This window comes from Microcaecilia unicolor, chromosome 3, assembly GCF_901765095.1.
Source record: "Microcaecilia unicolor chromosome 3, aMicUni1.1, whole genome shotgun sequence".
Taxonomy (NCBI): Eukaryota; Metazoa; Chordata; class Amphibia; order Gymnophiona; family Siphonopidae; genus Microcaecilia; species Microcaecilia unicolor.
Genome location: NC_044033.1, coordinates 59,864,240 through 59,886,013, shown reverse-complemented (window position 1 = coordinate 59,886,013; position 21,774 = coordinate 59,864,240). Strand labels below are relative to the sequence as shown.

At 46.1% G+C, this 21,774-nt stretch overlaps 1 protein-coding gene across 1 annotated transcript in view; it reads left to right on the top strand.

The window, feature by feature from the left end:
• The first annotated feature begins 8,205 nt into the window (after positions 1-8,205).
• Positions 8,206-21,774, top strand: part of FBXO28 (F-box protein 28) — a 66,847-nt gene continuing 53,278 nt past the window's right edge. Inside the window, exon 1 of the mRNA XM_030195965.1 lies at positions 8,206-8,423. Coding sequence (XP_030051825.1) covers positions 8,223-8,423 — 201 coding nt within the window. The 5' untranslated portion in view covers positions 8,206-8,222. The remainder of the gene's footprint in view (positions 8,424-21,774) is intronic.

Sequence of the window (21,774 nt, the reverse complement as noted above, 5' to 3'; positions counted from 1 at the left end):
TGGTCATCTGGTCATTTAGAGCACCTTTTTCTGACTTAGTTGTGATAAAAACAGGTCTAGACCATAATGTTTAAATTGTCACCCTGGATGTTTTGTTTTGGTTTTGTTTCATTATGGCAGAAAAACGTCCAAGTGTTAGGATCACCCTAATTGACTTTGATCCTGGGGAACTGAGTTCAATTCCCACTGCAGCTCCTTGTGACTCTGGGCAAGTCACTTAACCCTCCATTGCCCCTGGTACAAAATAAGTACCTGAATATATGTAAACCGCTTTGAATGTAATTGCAAAAAAAACTCAGAAGGGCAGTATATCAAGTCTCATTTCCCTTCCCCTTTCCCTTGTGATTTGGACAAATTGCATAGATAAACATCTGCAAATAGGTTTTGAAAATAGCAATTTGAAAGTTTTCGCAAGCAAAACCTCCAAATGCTGCTTTATGCCACTTTTTAAATGTTTTTCGAAAATGAGCCCCATAGTCAGCTGTTTTCCTAGGTTCTAGCGGTAAGTGGTTCCATAAATGTGACTCTTGTAGATCTAAAAGCACACAGTCTAGTAATCATCAGTGTGCCTCCTTCAATGCAAGTTTAAATAAAAAGAACTCTCATGCGTTTGACTAGCAACATACCAATTGAATTGGTCTTTCTGAGGCTCATGTACTAAAGTGCACCATTCAGGAGGGAATTTTAGAAACCTTAGGTGCCATTCATTTCACAAGTATCAAAGCAGATTTATATGTGAAACAATACTCAGATATATGGCAATTTCAGAAAAGGTGCTACTTATATGTGCAGATGGCGGTACACAGGTTTTTAGACATGGAGAAAGGACGTCCATTTCAGGTATTCCTCCCAAAAAGACATATAACATGATGGCAGATAAAGACCTGAATGGTCCATCCAGACTGCCCAACAAAATAAACTCATTTTACATGGTATGTGATACTTTATATGTATACCCGAGTTTGATTTGTCCTTGCCATTCTCAGGGCACAGACCATAGAAGTCTGCCCAGCACTGTTCTTGTACTAAAAGTTCTGAAGCTAACATCAGAGCCCCTTAAAATTTACACTCCAGGCCATCCATATCCAGTTAAGATCAGAACGTAGACCATAGAAGTCTGTCCAGCACTGGTTTTGCTTCCCAATTACATGCATTGCCACCCAATCTCTGCTAAGATTCCGTAGATCAATTCCTTCTAAACAGGATTCCTTTGTGTTTGTCCCACGCATGTTTGAACTCCATTACCATTCCATAGCGTCCCACAGGTCAATCCAGAGACTTGTGGGTTATGTCCCTTTACCAGCAGGTGGAGATAGAACTTCAGAGGTTTACTATACATGGTCATATGCAGTCACCTTAACTTCAGTATTCTCTCTATCTAGCAGGTGCATGGTCATATCTGTGCAGCTCTAGATTGATTGGCTCCTGGCCTGGTCCCCTGGGTCTAGTCGAGCTTCTGGAGTCTCAGGTGTCCCAGTCTTGGGACTTGGGTGCACACCTGGTGGTGCCAGGTCCCTCCCTCCCCCATCAACCCCTCCTCTCTGCCTGACTGGGGTTTGTGGTTCTCACTCTCCTGACTTTAAAAGGAGTCTGAGATTTCTTTTGCTCCGGTGCCCTTTCCTGCCTTTAAAAAAAAAAAAAAAAATTCAGTCTGATTTGTCCAGCACGGCAAGCTCATGCCGGTTTGCAGTACCAACTGAATGGTGTGAAGATCGACTTGGCATGTGACAGAGATTCCCGAGGAAGTAAGAGTCATTATCCTATCTGCGCCGGTGGAGCAGAGCAAAAGTGACTCCCATTGTGGGAGCCACTGGGCTGCTGCAGTTTCCCGTGCTGGAGATCCACTGTACAGCCCAACTCCATGGAGTGGTGTGCTCCTTCCCTTCCAGCTCATTTTGGTCGGCGCAGGTTAGTTGTTTTCTTGGGTGTACGTGCATGCTTGAGGGCATCTTTCTTGCCATTCCACATGGCAATGCTAAAGCCCCAGCGCTCCCCTGGGGCCTGATTTGCTTGCGATTCAGGTAATTTTATATGTAGGCTTTTCAGAAATGTGACTGGGGAACTGGGATGGATCACTCCCAGTTTCTTCATATTTGATATTTAAGGGCTTCTGAAGAAGGAGGCCAGGGGCGGTTTGCAGACTCCTGTGGGAGTCCTCAGGTCTCCCACAGCTTTGAGTCTCCTGCAACTTTTCAGGGGCGAGGTCCCTGTAGCTGTTCTGTGGCAGCAAGAGCCTTAAGCTGCAGCTTGGAAAGTACTGACTATCTGAAAGTCTTCTGGTAGAGATGCCTGTGCTTCACTAGGTGATTTACACTAAGAATATTTCTGGACCCTCTTTGAGGAGGTTCAGGGTGTGTGTACATCATTAATGGAAGGGAGAAAGGGATCAGGATTAGGGATCCTATTCTAGGATTTTCCCTCTTTCCTTCTTCCCCTTTCTCAGAGCATGGCAGTACAGTTTGTTTAGTTAGTCAGGCTTAGGGATGTTGACTCCATGTTTCTGTGAGAAATGTTACAATTGGAGGCTAGTACAGGCCTCTCAGGTTTCTCTCGGTTTCCATGGTAATCCTGCACCCTCTGTGCTGCCCTGGTGGCATTTGCTCTGTGTGTACTGTTTACATCAAACTAGTTTTATTCAGGAGGTTGGCTGGCATTTCAGCCTGAAGGTTACAGGTTCAAGGCTGGTTTTATCCATCCTATGAGAAACTGTGGGCTCAGCTAGGTTTCCAGTGGGGCATATTTTATTTCATTCTGTCTTACTGCTTGCCTGGCTGGAACAGTTATCAGAACTCTACTGTAATAAAGATTGCCCTTCTCTCTCTCTTTGCACATTGATACTGGCCACACCTTTGCATACTAGCCTCAGCTACCCTAGTATCTGCAGCGTACCCGGTACCTCTAATTGCTTCTATGGTATTTTTGGCATCGTTTCATGGTATGGGGTACTTAACATTCTATTTGCTTTCCTAGCTGCCGCCACACACTGAGCACAGAGTTTCAACATATCAACGATGACACCTAGATCCATTTCCCGGTTGGTAACTCCTAATGTAGAACCTTGCATGACGTAGCTATAGTTTGGGTTCCTCTTTCCCACATGTATCACTTTGCACTTGCTCACATTAAACATCATGTGACATTTGGATGCCCAGTCTCCCAGACTCATAAGGTCCTCTTGTAATTTTTCACAATCCTTTCAAGATTTAATAACTTTGTGTCATCAGCAAATTTAATTACCTCACTAGTTACTTCCATCTCTAAACCGTTTATAAATACGTTAAAAAGCAGCGGTCCCAGCACAGACCCCTGGGGAACCCTACTATCTACTCTTCTCCATTGAGAATACTGACCATTTAACCCTACTGTTTTCTATCTTTTAACCAGGTTTTAATCTTCAATAGAACACTACCTTCTATCCCATGACTCTTCCATTTCATCTGGAGTCTTTCATGAGGTACTTTATGGAATGGTTTTTGAAAATCCAGATACAATATTGACTGGCTCACCTTTATCCATGTTTGTTAACCCCTTCAAAGAAATGTAATAGATTGGTGAGGTAAGATGTCCCTTCACTAAATCCATGTTGACTTTGTCTCATTAATTCATGCTTTTGAATATGCTCTGTAATTTTGTTCTTTATAATAGTCTCTACCATTTTGCCTGGCACCGAGGTCAGGCTCACCAGCCTGTAATTTCCTGGATCACCTCTGGAACCTTTTTAAAAATTGGTGTTACATTGGCCACCCTCCAATATGCTTGATTTTAAAGATAAATTGCATTTTACTAACATTAGTTCTGCGAGTTCATTTTTCAATTCTATTAGTACTCTGGGATCAATACCATCCAGTCCAGGCAATTTGCTACTCTTCAATTTGTCAAATTGCACCATTACATCTTCCAGGTTTATAGCGATCTCATCCTACTTCTTCTCTGTCGCCACTTTTGTGAAGATGGACCACATCTGCACTTCTCCAATCCTGTGGAACCTCTCCCATCTCCAAAGATTTATTAAACATATCTTTTAAGAGGACCCACCAAAATCTCTCTAAGTTCTCTCAATATCCTGGGATGGATCCCATCCTGTCCCATGGCTTTGTCCACCTTCAATTTTTCAAGTTGTTCATAAACACTTTCTTCTGTGATATCCACTCTATTTTTATAAGTACCTTTACCAAACGATCGTGGTCCTTCTCCAGGATTGTGTTCCGTGAACACAGAAGAAAAGTACTTATACATCAGGTCCTAGGCCTGGGCCCACCCAGTTTGGGTTCAGGCCCACCCAGCAATGGAGGCAGCGGAGCGGAGGGAGCAGGCTGAGCTCCGATCCTGCATCTGCCTCCCTCTCTCTCGCGGCAGCTGTTCCCAGACGCTGCCTACCGCCGCCACGATCGCAGGATCTACCTCCCTCCGTCTCAGCACTCAGCAGCAGCGGTAGCGATTCATACACGCTGCCTCCTGCTTCTAACCCGGAAGCGTCTCCTCTGCCGCGTCCTGCCCCAGCAGAAACAGGAAGTTGTGATAATGGAGGCGGGATGCGGCAGAGGAGACGCTTCCACTGTAAATGTTTGGGGGGAGAAGAGGGCAGGCAGGTGGAATGGAATGGGAGGGAAGGATGGGGGCGAAGGAGAATCGCAGGACATGGATGGGAGCGGGAGGGGAGGGCAGGGGAGAGAGGAGAATCGCTGGGTATGGATGGCTGGAGGGAGGGGACAGGGGAGAAAAGAGAATTGCTGGGTATGGATGGATAGAGGGGGGCAGGGGCAAGAACAGAATTGCTGGGTATGGATGGATAGGGGCAGGGCAGAGAGAATTGCTGGGTATGGATGAATGGAGGGGGCAGGGGATAGAAGAGAATTGCTGGGTATGGATGAATGGAGGGGGGCAGGGGAGAGAAGAGAATTGCTGGGTATGGATGGATGGAGGGGACAGGGGAGAGAAGAGAATTGCTGGGTAGGGATGAATGGAGGGGGCAGGGGAGAGAAGAGATTGCTGGGTATGGATAGATGGAGGGGACAGGGGAGAGAAGAGAATTGCTGGGTATGGATGGATAGAGGGGGGCAGGGGAGAGAAGAGAATTGCTGGACATGGCTGGATGGAGGGGAGAGGAGAGTTGCTGGATATGGCTGGATGGAGGGGAGGAAAGAGGAAGGTTGTTCATCGATGGATGGAGGGAAGGGCAGGGGAGAGGAGGGTTGCTGGACATGGATGGAGGAGAGGGAAGGGAGAGAGATGAAATGCTGGACATGGAGGGGATGGAAGAGTGAGGAAGGAGATGAGATGAGGGGAAAGGAAGAGAGGAGAAAAACTGCACATGGATGAAGAAAATAGGCAGAAGTTGGATCCACTGGACAGTCAAGTCTGCGGAGGACCCAGCTTTTACTTACGGATATAGAGCAAGAAATGAAGAAGAAAGGCACAAAGTAAAAAAATAAATGGAAAGGAAGCCCTGGAAACAGAGTTAAGAGGACAGATAGCAGCAGAATCAGATACTGGGCCAGCATGATCAGAAAAACAAAGTCACCAGACAACAAAGGTAGAAAAAAATCATTTTATTTTCATTATAGTGTTTGGAATATGTTCACTTTGAGAATTAGGTGCTCAGCTTTATATTTATTTATTTATTTGCTTATTTATGGCATTTTATCCCACAATAAATATGAATTAGATTGGAACCTGGGATAATTTAATTTTTTTTTTCCTGGAGAGAGTAATGCATTGTCTCCCCCCCCCCCCCCCCCCCAGGCTCTCTCCCCGGCTATAGCCAGCTCTGCAATTTTGAGGGGAGGTGCACAAGTGGACTGGGGGGGGGGCGCAGAGGTGGACCGGGGAGAGAGCCTGTTATTAAACATTTACCAGCATACCACTGTCTAGTGCCCACCCATCCAACCTGTTGGCCCACCCAAAAATTGACTTCTGGCTACACCACTGCAGCAGGTTCACTTTTTTTTAATCACTCTCCAAATAGCTGTCCACAGCATCTTTCAGTCTCACAATTCCATTTCTAGCCTTCCTTCTTTCACTAATATACCTGAAAAAAATTTTGTCTCCCTTCCTTTCATTTCTAACCATTTGCTCTTCCATCTCTGGTTTCGCTACATGTATCTCCCTCTTTGCTTCTTTCAGTTTCTCCCGGTATACTTTTCTGTGTTCCTTTTCTTGAGTTGTCTTGTATTTCATGAATGCCACCTCTTTTGCCTTTATTTTTTCAGCCACTTGTTTGGAGAACCATATCGGTTTCCTTTTCTTCTTGCTTTTATTTACTTTCCTTATGTAAATGTCAGTGGCCATTTTAACAGCTTCTTTCAGCCTGGACCACTGTCTTTTCACTTCTATGTCTTCCAATCCCATCAGCTCTTTCTTCAGGTACACCCCCATTTTGTTAAAGTCAAATATGTCTGAAATCCAGGACTTTGAGTTTTGAGCGTCTGCCCTCTGCTCTAGCTGTTATATCAAACCAAACCATGTGATGATCACTACTGCCCACTCTATTAGCCACACTTTCCCCATTTGTGAGCACCAGATCCAGCATCGCTCCTTCCCTTGTGGGATCTATCATCATTTGTCTTAGCAGAGCACTTTGAAAGGCATCCACTATCTCCCTACTTCTTTCTGATTCTGCAGATGGAACTTTCCAGTCCACATCCATCAAGTTGAAATCACCCAGTACCAGCACTTCTCCTTTCTTTCCCAACTTTTGGACATCTGCAACCACATCTTTATCAAGCTGTTCCGATTGTGTCCGAGGTCTGTAGACAACACTCATGTGCATAGGAGCCACCTTTTTTACATTATTGGAGATGCTAACCCCAGTGGAAATAACCCCTCCCTGGACACATACAAGGAATTTATTCAATATTGGGGGTGCTCAAGCACCCACAGAGTCGGCTCCTATGTGGATAGAGGTTCCGTCTTTTCTTTTCAAGGCAATACATATTGCTTCTTCCTTTAGTGATTTTTATTTCTCTCTCTCTCTATATATATATATATATGATAGTAAATGACATGAAAAAACATGATGCATTGTAATCTCTTTAGACTACCTGAGTCCTTTCTTTAGCATGCTCTGTGATCTCCCTATCATGGTTTTTAAAACTGGCAAAGCCCAAGTTTTAAAATTAAAACCACCTCTTTTGGAATTCAAAAAGTAACATAGTAGATGACGGCAGAAAAAGACCTGCACGGTCCATCCAGTCTGCCCAAGAAGATAAATTCATATGTGCTACTTTTTTATTTGTACTGTCCTCTTCAGTGCACAGACCGTATAAGTCTGCCCAGCACTATCCCTGCCTCCCACCACCGGCTCTGGCACAGACCGTATAAGTCTGCCCAGCACTAGTCCCGCCTCCCAACCACCAGCCCCAACACAGACCGTATATGTCTGCCCAGCAGGCGCCAGCACTAGCCCCGCCTCCCAACCACCAGGTCTGCCACCCATTCTAGGCTAAGCTCCTGAGGATCCCTTCCTTCCTCACAGGATTCCTTTATATTTATCCCACGCATGTTTGAATTCCGTTACCGTTTTCATCTCCACCACCTCCCGCAGTGTGAATGTGAAGACTTTATTATATTTATTGGAAATCAAATACTTTCACATTCAAGTAGACTGAGGGGCTGAGATTCAATTTCTCACTTAAGTAGAGGAGTGTGGTAGCCGTGTTAGTCCACTCTTAAGGTTATCAATAGAAATCAAACAAAATAAAACATGGAAAAGAAAATAAGATGATACCTTTTTTATTGGACATAACTTAATACATTTCTTGATTAGCTTTCGAAGGTTGCCCTTCTTCCTCAGATCGGAGGAAGGGCAACCTTCGAAAGCTAATCAAGAAATGTATTATGTCCAATAAAAAAGGTATCATATTTTCTTTTCCATGTTTTATTTTGTTTGATTTCTATTGACAATTTCTCACTTGAAATTCTCTAAATAGTTACAAGCACAAATTTGCAAGACACAACCAGAAAAGAGCAGCTGGGAAGCATGTACAGTATGCTCTTTGCCACTTTGAAGGTACGTTGCTCTCAATGCCGTCCTGGAACTGTGACTGTAAAACTGAAGTAACGGATGTATCATGACTAAAAGGCCTCTTCTGGCCGCTGGTCCGGGTCCGGGTCCGACTCCGACTCCGGGTTCCCTCCCCCCTCAGTGAGAGCCCGCCCTTCAAAGACAGCGGAAGTGACGTAGGGGCCGCGCGAGCTTCCTCCTTCTGCAAGCGCAGGGAGTGATGGCGGCGGCGGTGGAGGAACAGCAGCAGACGCAGCGTAGGGACGACGGAGGGCCGTTGGTCTCTGCTGCGTCCCCGCGCCTCTCTCCTGATGCTCTGGACCAGCTGTCGCAGAACAACTCGCTGATCGGGCTCCCGATCGTGGCTATCGAGAACATCCTTAGCTTCCTGAACTATGACGAGATCAGCCAGCTGCGTCTGGTGAGCCGTGCGGGCTAAAGGAAGGGGAGGAGGGGTTGGGAGGGAGAACCGCGGTCCCAGAGGTCTCCACCTCGCTTCCCGGGGGCAGGGCAGCTCGCAAGCTCTGTGTATGGACAGAAGAGGCTATGGGGCCTGCCTGACCGTCCCTGGTTGAAAGCTCTGCAAGTTCGAGTACTGAGAAGGGGCGCCACCACTAGAACAGACAGACATAGGGGCAGGGGTTTGCTACTTCATCCAAAGACCTATTTTGGAAGTGAAAAGAAAATTAAGCTTCATTGTTTGGGAAGCCAAAACGAGGAAGATGGGTTTTTCTTTCTTCTGAATCTGAATGATAATGGTTAAAAGGCAAAGATATTAATCATTCTCCTCTGTCTCTCTCTGGATTATGGGCTGTCATATTTCAAAAGTATAGACGGACTTTGGGGGGATTGAAGTTCTAGATCTGGGGGAATGTTGAAAAATGTTATGAACATAGTAAACCATACTGAGTTAGACCAAGCTTCTCCTATCCCAGTATCTTGTCTCCAATATCAGTCAGTCCTATCACAAGTGCAAGGCAGATCCCAAAAAGTAGATCACTAAAGGGATGATTGATGGCATTCCTAAGTCTACCTGGCTGATAACTTTATACAGACTTTCCAAACTTCTTTTGAACCTTGCTTTATTAGTTGCCTTGATCAGTTCTTTGGGTAACAGTGCATAATTAAGCTGTGGAATCTATATGAAAAATAATTTTTATATTTTTTTCATTCAGCTGGCTCTTTATTTTCATGTTGTGTTCTCCTTTTCTAGTGTTTGAAAGGTTAAACAACCATTCCCTCCCTATTTACCTTTACGCTGATGACTCCCAGATCTACCTCTCCACACCAGAAATCTCAGCAGAAATCCAGGCCAAGATATCTGCCTGCCTGTCTGCCATTGCTGCTTGGATGTCTCACCGCCAATATGTCCAAAACTGAGCGCCTTATCTTCCCACCTAAACCAACCTCTCCCCTTCCCCCACTCTCTATTTCTGTCGACAACACGCTCATTCTTCCTGTCTCATCTGCTCGTAACCTTGGGGTCTTTGACTCCTCCCTCTCCTTCTCTGCACATATTCAACAGATTGCTAAAACCTGTTTATTCCTGTATAATATCGCCAAAATACCCCCTCTCCTTTCTGAGCATGCTACCAGGACCCTCATCCACACTCTCATCACCTCTCGCTTGGACTATTGCAACTTGCTTCTCACAGGTCTTCCACTCAGCCATCTCTCTCCTCTTCAATCTGTTCAGAATTCTGCTGCACGATTAATATTTTGCCAAAGTCACTATGCCCATATCAGCCCTCTTCTGAAGTCACTTCACTGGCTCCCTATCCGTTTCTGTATACAATTCAAGCTCTTCTTATTAACCTATAAGTGCATGCACTCTGCTGCCCCTCACTACCTCTCCACCCTCATCTCTCCCTACACTCCTTCCCAGGAACTCCGTTCACTAGGCAAATCTCTCCTAATTGCACCCTTCTCCTCCATCACTAACTCCATACTCCGTTCCTTTTATCTTGCCGCACCTTATGCCTGGAACAGACTTCCTGAGCCATTACGTCAAGCTCCATCCCTGGCCGCCTTCAAATCCAGGCTAAAGGCCTACCTGTTTGATGCTGCTTTTAATTCCTAACTTGTCAGCTGCTTGTAACCTTTATCTTGTCTTCCTCTCTTCAATAGTCCCTTTTCCCTATGTGTCCTATCTGTCTGTCCTACCCTTATCCCTTATTTGTCCTGTCTGTCCTGATTTAGATTGTAAGCTCTTTTGAGCAGGGACTGTCTTTTCTTCATGTTCAATTGTGAAGCGCTGCGTACAACTGGTAGTGCTATAGAAATGATTTGTAGTAGTAGTTCTTACCCCACTCATAATTTCATAAACTTCTGTTATGTTTCCTCTCATTTGTCTTTTTTCAATGATAAACCCTAAATTGTATAGACTTTTCTTTATAAGAAAGTTGTTCCATCCTCTTTACTATTTTTGTCTCCCTTCTCTGAACCTTTTCTAGTTCTGTATGCTTTTTGTGATGGGGCGACTAGAACTAGAACATGTTTCTCCTCTTTTTGCCCATTATCATTGGCTGCCATTCACATTCCATATCCAATAAAAGATTCTTACTTTGACATAAAGTTCTCCACTCAGGTTGCCCTTCTTACCTTACCTTTATTATTATCCCGTATAAGTCACCAGAATTCCTCTATTCATCTTGCCAGCATCAACTTACTGTATCACCCGTCCATTGTTACATTTAAACTCGGCACATCAGTCTGCATTTTTCTATGTAGCCCCTACTTTTGGAATTGTCTTCTGGAAATTATTTTCTCAGAAGGGTCATATATGTGCTTTAGGTCCTCTTTGAAAGCCCATCTTTTCTCTAAGGCCTTCTTGGGGGAAGGGGGAAGGAATGATGATAATTTGATGTGGTGGTGTGGTCTGATGTCTCTCTTAACCTTTTAGTGAATTTTAGTTCCTTTCTGACATTATGTTGTTGCAATGTTGTATTGTAAACTATTTTGATTTGACATATCAAGCCACAATGAATATAAACTACATCCAATACTCAAGGTGCAGTTGCACTAGAGACCTATACAGAGGTATAAAGATATCTGTGGTCTCCAGTTTTGTTTTTGTTTTGTTTCCTTTTTTTAATGATCCCTAACATTCGCTTTGCTTTTTTGACAGCTGTGGCACAATGGACTGAAAATTTGAACATATTATCCACAATTACTTCCAAGATCTTTTTCTTGGGTTCTGGCTCTTAACTGTACTTGGCAATTTCTATTTTTGTATATGTAGTTAAGATTATTTTTCTTTGAGTGCATCATTTAGATGCTCAGTCTCTTAAGATCCTTTTGTAATTCCCCATAATCCTATGTTTTGTTTTTCTCCAACCTGGAATAATTTTGTCATCTGCAAATGTGATCACATCAGTTGTTGCTCCTTTTTTCAGATCATTTGTTTAAATCTTTTAAAAAATCTTTTTATTGAAAATTCATAGTTATATAAGAATTTAATATTATGACAGAAATTCAACAGATAATAACAAGAGTAGCCATACCGGGTCAGACCAGTGGTCCATTTAGCCCAGTATTCTCTTTTCCAAACAGTGGCCAAGCCAGGTCACAAGTACCTGGCAGAAACCCAAATCATGGCAACACTCCATACTACAAATCCCAGGACAAGAAGTTACTTCCCATATCTGTCTCAATAGCAGACTATGGAATTTTCCTCCGGCAAAGAGTTCCAGAGCTTAACTATTCGTTGAGTGAAAAAATATTTCCTCCTATTTGTTTTAAAAGTATTTCCATGTAACTTCCTCAAGTGCTCCCTAGTCTTTGTACTTTTGGAACGAGTAAAAAATTGATTTACTTCTTCTCGTTCTACACCACTCAGAATTTTGTAGACCTCAGTCATATCTCCCCTCAGCTGTCTCTTTTCCAAGCTGAAGAGCCCTAACCTCTTTAGCCTTTCCTCATACGAGAAGAGTTCCATCCCCTTCATCATTTTAGTCACTCTTCTTTGAACCTTTTCTAATTCCACTATATCTTTTTTGAGAAACGGTGACCAGAACTGAACACAATACTCAAGGTGTGGACGCACCATGGAGTGATACAAAGGCATTATAGTATTTTCGGTCTTATTCACCTTCCCTTTCCTAATAATCCCTAGCATTCTGTTTGCTTTTTTTTTTTGCTGCTGCCACACACTGACAGAAGATTTCAGCGTATTGTCTACAACGACACCCAGATCTTTTTCTTGAGCGCTGACTCCCAAGGTGGACAGCATCAGGTAACTGTGATTCGGATTATTCTTTCCAATGTGCATCACCTTGCATTTGTCCACATTAAATTTCATCTGCCATTTGGACGCCCAGTCTTCCAATTTCCTAAATTCTTCCTGCAACAGGCTGCTTGTTCTCACACGGGTCGACGTTGGCCCAGGATCGGAAGTTTTGCTAGCAAAAACCTCAAAAATCTTCTAGAGTCTTCTGGCGCACCTCGCGCAGGGGGGGACCGGTTTTCTGCCAGTCACGTGAGTAAGGACCTCAGTATTTTTTTCTCCGCGTCTGAGGTGACACATTTTCCGAACTGTTCCTCTCGGCCCAGGAAAGAGTCTGTGCGTATTGTTTCCTTTTTCTTCTTTTTTTTTTCTTACCCTTTTTGTCTGACCCCCATGCGTGGTGTCTCCAGTGCCTTGGGCCCGATCATCTACCAGCTGCTTGTAAGCTGTGTCCTTTGATGAAAAAACGGACCCAAGTATCTCGGGAGGCTCAACAAGAAAAACTTTTTGCGGATCGGTCCGGTCCATCGACATCGAGGCAAGCATCAACTTTGAGAGCACAGGTAATGGCTGCCGAATGACCACATGGCGCTGGGAGCAGCGAGGCATCGAGCGGGTCTCCACCTGACTCGAGGCCTACTGCTATGCAGGCCCCCCGGGACCGCCCTTCAACGGACCCGGCCCCGAGGAGTCATGAGGATTCCACATACTCCTCTCCACCCTTCTCAGCGCCAGTGCGGTCGAGCCCATGCCACCAGGGCAGGAAGGGCTGGGATTCTATTCCAGGTACTTCCTTGTGGAAAAGAAAACGGGGGATGCGTCCCATCCTAGACCTAAGGGCCCTGAACAAATACCTGGTTCGAGAAAAGTTCAGGATGCTTCCCTGGGCACCCTTCTTCCCATGATTCAGAAAAACGATTGGCTATGCTCTCTGGACTTAAAGGATGCTTATACTCGCATCCTGATACTACCAGCTCACAGACAGTATCTGCGATTCCGTCTGGGAACACAGCATTTTCAGTATGCTACCCTTTGGTCTAGCTTCTGCACCCAGGGTGTTCACGAAATGCCTGGCTGTAGTGGCTGCGTCTCTACGCAGACTGGGAGTGCATGTATTCCCTTATCTCGACGATTGGCTTGTGAAGAACACCTCGGAGGCAGGAGCTCTACAGTCCATGCAGGTGACTATTCAACTCCTGGAGCTACTGGGGTTTGTGATAAATTATCCAAAGTCCCACCTTCTTCCAGTTCAAAGACTAGAATTCATAGGAGCTCTGCTGGACTCCCAGACGGCTCATGCCTACCTCCCCGAGGCCAGGACGGACAATCTTTTTTCCCTGGTCTCAGCGGATCACAGCTCGGCAGATGTTGAGATTGCTCGGCCACATGGCCTCCACAGTCCACGTGACTCCCATGGCCCGTCTTCACATGAGATCTGCTCAATGGACTCTAGCTTCCCAGTGGTACCAAGCTGTGGGGGAACAAGAAGACGTGATCCAGCTGTCCACAGTTTTTCTCAGATCCCTACATTAGTGGACGATTCGCTCCAATTTGACCTTGGGACGTCCCTTTCAAATTCCTCAGCCGCAAAAAGTGCTGATTATGGATGCGTCTCTCCTGGGGTGGGGAGCTCATGTCGATGGGCTTCACACCCAGGGATGCTGGTCCCTCCAGGAGACAGGTTTTCAGATCAATCTCCTGGAGTTACGAGCGGCCTTTCTCCTGCATTGGGGGAAGGGCCTCCTGTACACGTATCCTCCCATACCCTTGGTAGGGAAGACTTTGCTGAAACTCAAGCAGGACCGTGGAACCATGATTCTGATCGCTCCATTCTGGCCGCGACAGATCTGGTTCCCTCTTTTTCTGGAGTTGTCCTTCAAAGAACCGTGGAGATTGGAGTGTTTTCCGACCCTCATCACCCAGAACAAGGGGTCGCTTCTAAATCCCAACCTCCAGTCTCTGGCTCTCACGGCCTGGATGTTTAGAGCTTAGAAATTGCCTCTTTAGGTCTTTCAGAGGGTGTCTCCTGAGTCTTGCTTGCTTCCAGGAAAGATTCCACAAAATAGTGTTATTCTTTCAAATGGAGGAGGTTTGCCGTCTGGTGTGACAGCAAGGCCCTAGATCCTTTTTCTTGTCTTACCCAGACCCTGCTTGAATACCTTCTACACTTATCAGAGTCTGGTCTCAAGACCAACTTCGTAAGAGTTCACCTTAGTGCAATTAGTGCTTATCAACGTGTAGAGGGTAAGCCTATCTCTGGACATCCTTTAGTTGTTCGATTCATGAGAGGTTTGCTTTTGTCAAAGCCCCCAGTCAAACCTCCACCAGTGTCATGGGATCTCAACGTCATTCTCACCTAGCTGATGAAAGCTCTTTTTGAGCCACTGAATTCCTGCCATCTGAAGTACTTGACCTGGAAGGTCATTTTCTTGGTGGCTGTTACTTCAGCTCGTAGAGTCAATGAGCTCCGAGCCCTGGTACTGCATGCACATATCAAATTTCATCATAACAGAGTAGTCCTCCACACTCACCTTAAGTTCTTGCCGAAGGTGGTGTCAGAGTTCCATCTGAACCAGTCAATTGTCTTGCCAACATTTTTTCCCCGTCCTCATACCCGCCCTGGTGAAGACAAGTTGCACACCTTGGACTGTAAGAGAGCATTGGCCTTTTACGTGGAGCGGACAAAGCCCTATAGACAGTCCGCCCACTTGTTTGTTTCTTTTGATCCCAACAGGAGGGGAGTCTCCATCGGAAAACGCACAATCTCTAATTGGCTAGCGGGTTGTATATCCTTTACTTATGCCCAAGCTGGGCTGACTCTAGAGGGACATGCCACGGCTCATAATGTCAGAGCCATGGCTGCGTCAGTGGCTTACTTGAAGTCAGCCACTATTGAAGAGATTTGCAAGGCTGCAACGCGGTTATCAGTCCACACATTCACATCTCACTACTGCTTTCAGCAGGATACCCGACGCAACAGTCAGTTTGGGCAGTCGGTGCTGCAGAATCTGTTCGGGGTTTAGAATCCAACTCCACCATCCTTGGCACATTTCTGTTCTGTTCCAGGCTGCACTCTCAGTTGTGTTTCTTTTCAGGTCAATCTCTGTTATGTCCTCGCCGTTACGAGGCCCAATTGACCAATGTTCATTGTTTTGAGTGAGCCTGGCAGCTAGGGATACCCCAAGTGTGAAAACAAGCAGCCTGTTTGTCCTCTGAGAAAGCGAAGATACTTACCCGTAGCAGGTATTCTCCGAGGACAGCAGGCTGATTGTTCTCCCAAACCCGCCCTCCTCCCCTTTGGAGTTGTTCATTGTTCTCCTCTTGCTTTTGGACTACACTGAGGTCCTTACAAGACGGGCGGGAAACCAGTCCGCGCATGCGTGGTGTGCGCTTCTTGCACGCCAGAAGACTCTGGAAGATTTTTGGAGATTTTTGCTAGCAAAACTTCCGATCCTGGGCCGACGTGGACGTCAACCCAAGTGTGAGAACAATCAGCCTGCTGTCTTTGGAGAATACCTGCTACTGATAAGTATCTTCGCTTTCGGATTATTCTTTCCAATGTGCATCACCTTGCATATTGTCCACATTAAATTTCATCTGCCATTTGGACGCCCAGTCTTCCAATTTCCTAAAGTCTTCCTGCAATATTTCAGTCTGCACATATTTTAACAACCTTGAATAGTTTTGTATCATCTGCAAATTTGATCACCTCACTCTTCGTTCCGATTTCCTTATCATTTATAAATATGTTAAATAGTATTGGCCCCAGTACAGATCCCTCTACTGTTCACTCTTCTTCATTGAGATAAATGACCATTTAACCCTACCGTCTGTTTTCTGTCCATTAAACAATTCCTAATCTACACCTGAACCTTGCCTCCTATCCCATGACTCTAACTTTCTCAGGAGTCTCTCATTAGAAACTTTATCAAAAGCTTTCTGAAAATCTAGATACACTAATTCAACTGGCTCACCTTTATCTACATGTTTATTCACACCTTCAAAGAACTGAAGCAAATTGATGAGGCAAGACTTCCCTCGGCTGAACCTATCCTGACTCTGTCCCATTAAACCATGTTTGTCTACATGCTCTATAATTTTATTCTTTATGACGTTGGTTGCCCGGCACCAGCGTCAGGCTTATAGGTCTATAATTTCCCGGATCACCCCTAGACCCTTTTTAAAAATCAGCGTCACATTGGCCACCCTCCAATGTTCAGGTACTACAGACGATTTTAATGACAGGTTATATATTACTAACAACAGATCAGCAATTTCATGCGCGAGTTCTTTGAGTATCCTTGGATGTATGCCATCCAGTCCAGGTGATTTGCTACTCTTTAATTTGTCAATTTGGCTAAGTACATCTTCCAGGTTCACCGAGAGTTCTTTCAATTCCTCAGCATCATCACCCTTGAAAACCATTTCCAGTATAGGCAGATCTTATATCTTCACCCATAAAGACAGAAGCAAAGAATTCATTCAGTTTCTCCACTATGGCCGTGTCCTCTCTGAGCGCCCCTTTTGCTTCTTCGTGATCTAACAGTCCTACGGATTCCCTCGCAGGCTTTCTGCTTCTGATGTACCTGAAAAAGTTGTTACTGTGAGTTTTAGCCTCTGCGGCAAATTTCTCTTCATATTCTGTTTTTGCCTTCGCTTTGCATCTGACTTGCCAGTGCTTATGTTGCTTCTTATTTTCTTCATTTGGGTCCTTTTTCTATTCTTTGAAGGGCAATCTTTTGGCTGTAATAGCCTCTTTTACTTCATATTTTAACCATGCAGGCTGATGTTTTCTCTTCTTTCTACATTTGCAAATACGTGGAATGCATCTGGACTGAGCTTCCAAGATGGTATTTTTGAATAATGTCCGTGCCTGATTTAAAGTCCTAACCTTTGCAGCCGATCCTTTTAGTTTCTTTTTAACCGTTTTCCTCATTTTATTCGCTGTATCGAAAATTAAATGTAGCTACAGTAGATTTCTTTTGCAGGTTCATCCCAGATAGTAGCTCAAACTTGATCATGTTATGATCACTGTTTCCCAGGGGACCCAACACCACCACTTCTCGCACTATGGCCCTGCACGCCACCAAGGACCAGATCCAAAATGGCGCCCCCTCTCGTTGGTTCCTGGACCAACTACTCTAAGAAGCAGTCGTTTATTACATCTAGAAATTTTATCTCCCTGATGTAACATTTATCCAGTCAATATCGGAGTAATTGAAATCACTCATTATTATAGCATTGCCCAGTTTGCCAGCTTTCCTAATCTTTGTAAACATTTCATCATCTGTCTGTTCATTCTGCCCCGGTGGATGGTTGTACAGCCCTACAAGAATACTCCTTCTCTTCACACATGGAATTTCTATCCATAATGATTCCACGCTGCTATCTTTGTCATGTGGAATGTTTATTTTATTTGACTCAATTCCTTCTTTAACATATAGTGCACCCCCCCCCCCCCCCTCCAATTTGATCCTCTCTATCATTGCAGTACAATTTGTACCCTGTTAACACAGTGTCCCATTGATTGTCCTCTTTCCACTAGGTCTCTGAGATGCCTATTGTATCTACCTCATCATTTAGTGCTATATATTCAAACTCTCCCACCTTATTTTTTAGGCTTCTAGCATTTGAATACAGGCACTTCAAATTGTGTTTTTTTTTCTTTGATCTACAAGCTGCTTAGAAGTTGAAGGGAATAATGCGCATCCTTTATCCTGCTCTCTTATTAAGTACACCTGGCTTACTTTAGTCATTCTTGAAACCTCTCCACTGGGATTCCCTAAATGTCCTGTTTCAGTAATATACTTCAAGGATACTCCACACCAAACCATGCGCTCCTGGGTGACTGTTGGCTTTCCCCCCCATTCTAGTTTAAAAGCTGCTCTATCTCCTTTTTAGAAGTTTCGTCTAGCAGCCTGGTTCCATGTTGCCCAGTTCCTAACAAATTTAAATCCCTTCACCATTGTGTCAACCACACATTGAGACTTCGGAGCTTTGCCTACCTTTTGGGTCCTGTGTGTGGAATAGGGAGCATTTGTGAAAATGTGATCCTGGAGGATCTGGACTTCAGCGTTCTACCTTAGAGCCTAAACTAGGTCCTGCAGTGCCAGCTGGAGGCTATCTGTTAATGCTGTGGTACAAAGTTCAAGTTTTAAAACTAGGGTGAAAAGAGTATGGAGATTAGTTGATATAAGAAAGAACATTCAGTGGGACCTTCCTCTTTATATAGTTTTGAATCTAAGGGGACTGCTTCAAAGCAAATTCTTCTTTAAACCATCTTTCTAATTGCGTCTGGAGCTGGTTATCGGGGACCGACTCCGGTATCCCCACGAGTCTTAGATTTGACCTCCTCGAACAATTTTCGAGGTCATCCAGTTGTTGGGACTGGGTGTCGACTAGTTTCTGCAAACTCTGCAGTTGTTCTTGCAGGGCGCGTTCCGCATCTTCCACCACCATTATCTTCCCTTCCAGGTCCCCCGTCCTCCGGGTTGTGTCCTCCAGCAGGGTTTCCACCGCAGCTAGCTGGAGAGCTTGGTGAACTGGGGGCCATAGCTGATTTTACAGCCTCCGTTAACTGGGTAAGTTGCGAGGGAGTGAACAGCGATGGCAGGATCGGTGTTGGGCTGGCGGCCATTTTGGTTTCGCCGGCTCCGCACTGTTTGTGTCTCTTTTCACAGTCTTCCCTGGCATGTCTTTCTCCACTCGGACCAGGTATTGTTCCATATACTTATTTCATTTTAGGTTGAAAATCGCCACTTCCTGGCTTGGTTTCTGCAGTTTTGAAGCTGCTGGGGGAGGGTTCCTCGAGAGCTAGAGAAGCACGTCCTCTCCTCTCACTCCATCATGTGATCTCTTCTCTTTCAGAAATTATTAAAAACCAATCTGTTCGAAAAGGCATACCATAACGATCCAACCTAAACACCGGAACCCCACAACACAACGAAACTCATACAAGAACTGGACAAAACCCTTCCTCCTTGACTACCCAATTTACTCACCTGTGGTCCTTAATGCAATTAGTGCAATGTATTCTATCACTTATGATACTTAATGCAATTACCACTCTGTATTTCTTATTCCAGAATTGGTGAACGCCATCAGGGTATTATGTAAGCCACATTGAGCCTGCAAATAGGTGGGGAAATGTGGGATACAAATGCAACAAATAAAATAAATAAATAGGCCCTTCCATATCATCAAGCTGATCAATCCATAGACTGGTGGGTTGTGTCCATCTACCAGCAGGTGGAGATAGAGAGCAAACTTTTGCCTCCCTATATGTGGTCATGTGCTGCCGGAAACTCCTCAGTATGTTCTCTATCTCAGCAGGTGGTGGTCACACACAGCAGCAGCTCTGGCTAGGCCTCCAAGCCTAATTTTTAGGTTTTGTTGAGTGCCTGGGGTTGAGGGCTCTTTTGAGCAAGTGCAAACCTGGTGGTGCCAGGTCCCTCCTTTTCTCCCCCCTCCCGCTGGCTCCGTTAAAAAAAAAAAAAATTTTAAATGTCCTTAAAGGCGTTTATTTCGACGTTTATTTAAACGTTCATTGCAGCTACTCACTGGGACACCAGTTCGTTACAGCTCGGAGCGGACAGCAGGTAATTTTTACCTTTTTATAGCGGGCAGGGGTTCCCCGATTCTTCTCCTCGTGGCATATGGCGTCGGAGGGCGAGGGCGCTAAGGGTCGCTCCCCGGATCGCTTGAGCGCTTCTAGAGGGGATGCGGGGGTCTTACAGCCTGATTCGCCCTTGTTGGGTGACAGTTTCGTGACCGATGAATGTCCCGGTCCTTCCTCCGGCGTGGCGGTTTTTCCCGCCATAAACGCCCATCTCCCGCTCCTCGCCTCCGCCATCTTGGCCGGCCACGCGGCTCGGACGGCTTCTTCGTGGGCCGCCCTTGAGGTTGGAGACATTAATGCCATGAACGCCCTTAATTTGGGCGACGGCACAAAAGCGGCTAAAGTTAAGCGCCGTTCTTCCCGCGCGGCTCCTTCGCGGAGTGTCGCGCCGGACGCCATTTTGGATGCGCAGCATGTCTCTCCCCCGCTCTTGCGAGCGCCGGTTGAGGGTGCGTCTAGGGCTGTTGCCCAGGCTGCGGAAGTGCACAGTCTGGGGGGTTTCTCCCCCGAGTTTGTTTTGCTGCTGCATCAGGCTTTCCTCATGCAAAACGCTGCCCCTGCTCCCTCGTCTGGTAAAGAGGTTGAGGTTCCCAGAGGTAAACGCCCTCGGGTTGATTCCCAGGCCTTAGAGGACTTTGTCTCCTCCGATGTAGATGAGGGCAGCGTGTCTGAGGTCTCCCAACGGTCCTTTGCGGATTCCTTGGAGGAGACGGATCCCCGCTCGGATGGAGCGGATAACCCCTCTGCAGCGCGGCTTTTTAGCTCAGAGGATTTGCCCAACCTGTTGTTACAGGCCATGGACACTTTGAAGATTTCCTCTCCGGAGGACGTCTCTCCCTCAGCCCCTGTTGGCTCTGCCATTATGCTGGGGACGAAGCGCCCGCCTAGAACCTTCCACGTGCATGATGCCATGCACACCTTAATTTCGGCTCAATGGGATGTCCCGGAAGCGAGCCTTAAAGTGGCTAGGGCTATGTCCCGCCTCTATCCTTTGGCTGTGAGTGAACGTGAGGCCTATCTGTGGCCTACCGTGGATTCTTTAATCACTGCGGTGACTAAGAAAACGGCGTTGCCGGTGGAAGGTGGCACGGCCCTAAAGGACGCCCAAGACAGAAGATTGGAGGCGGCCTTAAGGTCGTCCTTTGAGGCGGCTGCTTTAAGTTTGCAGGCCTCAGTTTGCGGCTCCTATGTGGCCAGGGCGTGCCTGACTATGGTGCAGCGGGCTTCCCCCTCGGATCATTCCTTGAGGGCTGATTGGCCGGCCCTGGAATCGGGCTTAGCCTATTTGGCAGACTTGCTGTATGATGTCTTGAGGGCCTCAGCTAAAGGCATGGCTCAGACAATCTCTGCGCGGCGGTGGCTTTGGCTGAAACATTGGTCTGCTGACCACGCCTCTAAATCCCGCCTGGCTAGATTGCCTTTTAAAGGCAAGCTGCTCTTTGGGGTCGAGCTGGACAAAATCGTGACCGATCTCGGCACGTCTAAGGGCAAGAAATTACCAGAGGTCAGGGCTCGGGCTAGTACTCGTCCCGGTACCTCCAGAGGACGGTTGCAGGAAGCCCGTCGGTACCGCCCGGGCAAGTCGGGTTCCTCTGCCCCCTCTTCCTTCAAGAGGAATTTCTCCCCCAAGCAGCATTCCTTTCGCAGAGACCGCCGTCCCGGAGGTGCTCACTCCGGTCCTCCCCCAGGGTCTCGTACCCAATGACGGGGCCTTGGTCCACGCCCCAGTGCAGATTGGAGGACGGCTGTCCTCGTTTCTGGGCGAGTGGACCACAATAACTTCAGACGCGTGGGTGCTGGAAGTCATCAGAGACGGCTACAAGCTAGAGTTCTGCCGACCCTTAAAAGACGGGTTTGTACTCTCTCCCTGCAAGTCTCCGGTCAAAGCTGTGGCAGTGCAGCAGACCTTGGACAATCTGATCCGCCTGG